General features: G+C 41.5%; 1 protein-coding gene across 1 annotated transcript; it reads left to right on the forward strand.

Annotated features, from left to right (window-relative positions):
* The first annotated feature begins 364 nt into the window (after positions 1–364).
* LOC129233958 (small conductance calcium-activated potassium channel protein-like) lies at positions 365–1,726 on the forward strand. Its single transcript, XM_054867870.1, has one exon. It carries the CDS (start codon positions 521–523, stop codon positions 1,724–1,726), a length of 1,206 nt encoding a protein of 401 aa, XP_054723845.1. The 5' UTR covers positions 365–520.
* Positions 1,727–3,604: the final 1,878 nt, after the last annotated feature.

A 3,604-nucleotide genomic window follows, 5' to 3' on the forward strand; every position in this document is an offset into this window, starting at 1 on the left:
TTTTATTCTAGACACCGATTTACCATATGCCATATTAGGTTTAAAGAGTTGCATTCGATTTCATTTAGTCATTGACTGTATGAGACGGGTCGTTATGCAGGATCGGAAAAAACTGATCACTTTTTCTGAGTCCGCGCTAAATGATTTGTCTTCGCACATTTTGCCTGAAATCAAGGTTAAGGACGGTGAAAATAATGATCCTGGAAATAAAAATACTAAATTAAAGAAAAGTAAGCATAGAAAAAAAATTAACAAAACTAAAAAGAAAAAATGCTTTAAGGAAAATCGAACTGAAAATAGCATAAAAAAGGCAATTAATAGCACCAGTAATCAAGAAGGAGAAAAAAAGAAAATTTGGAGAAGTCACCTGTGGCCGCCTCACGCGAGGCTCGGCCTCAGCTCCCGCCTCGAGCACTCGTTCCTGACGAAGACCGTCTCGCGGGAGAGCGTGGCTGCCGCATCCCTGCGGCAACTGTACCGGGAAGGTGGCAACGAGTTCGCCGAGATCGCCGCCGATTCCATGCGGGTCAATGGCGCCATCCGCCAGTTCAAGCAGCTCCGCAAGCCCACGGGTTACACGTCCTCGACAGCGTCCCTTGAGCGAGCCTCGTCCATGAAGGGCCAGAACTCGACGGACAGCGAGACGGCGGCCATCGCGCTGGTCGGCGTCACCTCGGAGCAGCCCGCGGCCGCCGACGATGCGGCCAAGAAGAAGGCCGCCGGCTTCCACAAGCCCAGCGTCGGATACCGGCTCGGCCGGCGTAAGGCGCTCTTTGAGAAGCGGAAGCGCATTTCCGACTACGCCCTCGTCATGGCCATGTTCGGCATCGTCATGATGGTCGTCGGGAACGAACTGTCCGCTGCCTTAGTCTACAACAAGGCCTCTGTATTTTCTACTGCTGTGAAAACATTGATCTCCGTCTCCACGCTTATGCTATTAGGTCTTATAGTTGCCTACCATGCCCTTGAAGTACAGCTGTTTATGATCGACAACTGTGCCGACGACTGGAGAATTGCGATGACCCCCCAACGGATCTCGCTAATCTTCCTCGAGTTGGCCGTCTGCGCCGTCCATCCCATACCTGGGGAATACTATTTCACGTGGACCACCAAACTGGCTAATCAGAACGGTATTGTGGAATCCCGCAAGGTGCCGATCGACATTACTCTGTCCTTGCCCATGTTCCTACGCCTATACCTCATATGCAGAGTGATGCTTCTGCATAGTAAACTGTTCACAGATGCCTCATCCAGGAGCATTGGAGCACTCAACCGAATCAACTTCAATACGAGGTTCGTCCTCAAGACCCTCATGACCATTTGTCCGGGAACGGTGCTCCTGGTCTTCATGGTTTCTCTGTGGATCATCGCTTCGTGGACGCTGAGACTCTGCGAGAGATATCACGACGAGGAGCATGCTAATTTACTTAACACTATGTGGTTGACGGCCATTACTTTTCTATCTGTCGGTTACGGCGACATAGTGCCCAACACCTACTGTGGCCGCGGCATCTCTGTGAGCACGGGTCTTATGGGCGCCGGGTGCACGGCGTTGGTCGTTGCAGTCATCGCCCGAAAACTCGAGCTAACTCGAGCAGAGAAGCACGTCCACAACTTTATGATGGACACTCAGCTGACCAAAAGGTTAAAGAATGCAGCCGCCAACGTGCTCAGAGAAACGTGGCTTATATACAAGCACACTAAATTAGTAAAACGGGTTAGTTAAGAGAAGTTGCTGCTGTTATATTCCATGTAAAAATAAAGATGTGATTTGTGAATGTAGCTCTGTCCTCTTCCTACGTGGTGGATTATCACGGCACAACACTGCAACAAGATTCGTAATAAGAACCGAGCGGCGGTCCTTACATATATATATATATATATATATATATATATATATATATATATATATATATATATATATATATATATATGACAGAATCACAATATTAGGTAGCAAAGAAGAAAGAAAATTTTCTTGGTATTTCACATCGGGAGGCAGAAAATGTTGTTCGAATTTAATAAAATTTTATATTTAAGATTCAAACATCATTTGCCACCTTTTTCATTATATTCACCATAGGACGGTGAATACAATGAAATTCACCGTCCTATGGTGAATACCGGTGCCCTTTATTTTCACCATAGGACGGTGAACCACCCTAGTATTTATATAGCTTTAAAAATTTACGATTTATTTTATTTTGCTTTCTTACGGCTTTTTCAAAATATAAATTCATACAGAAATCTCATCGAAATGAGAGCCAAAAAAAAATACATTTGAATGGAAGAAACAAACAAGAAAACGAGAGTCAATAATGAGTTATTCTATGTTAAATCACACACCTTAAAGCTGAGTGCTCCCGGATTATAACAATATTGCGCTGCTACATTCCCATTTACTAAAAGGCATAAAAAAATCAAATTTTAATCCCCTAGCTGCTATGTTTTAGATATAAGGGGTCGAAATTTAAATATCCTCCACCCCCAGCTCATACTAGAATAGTCCTAACTCTGGACCTATTCAAGTTTCTTATATATTTTGAACGTTTATGCTAAGAGCTTCAAAAAAAAAAAAAAAAAGGATATATTTCATTATACACAAATACAATTTTTAAATTTGGCAGGTCATTCGTTGACCTTTGACCTTAAATCTTTCCAAAAGCTATTATTTTAAAAATCTGGAAAAAATATATATTCTGTGTACACTTATTTTCTTTATTAGTGCAACACTTCATAGTGAGGAAACAATAGGATCATGTATAACTTTAAACTTCAATGTGACTCTGAGTAGCCAAAAATCAAACGTCATCACCTTTGATGAGGACCTTTAATAGGTCAAATATGTACAAATGTGTCATCCTCATACTGATAATGCACCATTTGAAAAATGAAAAATTCATTCAGATATATAATGAGAAAAAATTTATAGAAGTTATCCACCAAGTCAAATTGGACTTGATGGATGTATTTCTTGACTTTGCTTAGTTATGTTGCTTTCTGTATCCGTAATTTTATATCTCCTTCCAGTTTCTGCACTGAGATCAAACCTGGTTGCAAGCATTTGCAATATGAACATTCAAAATTGTATATTACAATTGTAAATAAGAACTATGTCGTCAGTAAAAACGGGGAAACAAAGGCATACCAATCAGGCTATAAAACGAGCTGATGTGTGCATCACATGACTTCCTTTTACTCCAATTTAATGTCATTTCCCCATTACTGGCAATTTTAATGTGATTCAATAGTTCACAATCTAAATATCACCAACAGTGGCCAAATTGGAACAGATTTTTCAAAAAAAAAAAAAGCCAGATTTGTCGCCAAGTTGGCGACAAAACTTGGCAACCAAAAGACAGGCGATATATCGCCAAGGGCCCGCCAAATAATAACATCACTTAAGTTTACATCGAAATTAACAATGATTTCCCCCCAAAAAAGGGGCAAAAGACCCCTTTAGAAACATCCAAATGGAACCAAAAGGGGAGATGCATAACCAGACCCCACTAGGAGTCTACGCACCAAATTTAAACTTTCTTTCTGTTCTGGAGTTATGCGACATAAATACGCATATCCGCACATACATACAGACGTCAGGAGA

This window comes from Uloborus diversus, unplaced genomic scaffold (assembly GCF_026930045.1).
Source record: "Uloborus diversus isolate 005 unplaced genomic scaffold, Udiv.v.3.1 scaffold_83, whole genome shotgun sequence".
Taxonomy (NCBI): domain Eukaryota; kingdom Metazoa; phylum Arthropoda; class Arachnida; order Araneae; family Uloboridae; genus Uloborus; species Uloborus diversus.

What these genes read in the sequence shown, in the direction of transcription:
- LOC129233958 (XM_054867870.1), top strand. Translation starts at nt 521, where the DNA reads ATGCGGGTCAATGGCGCCATCCGCCAGTTCAAGCAGCTCCGCAAGCCC.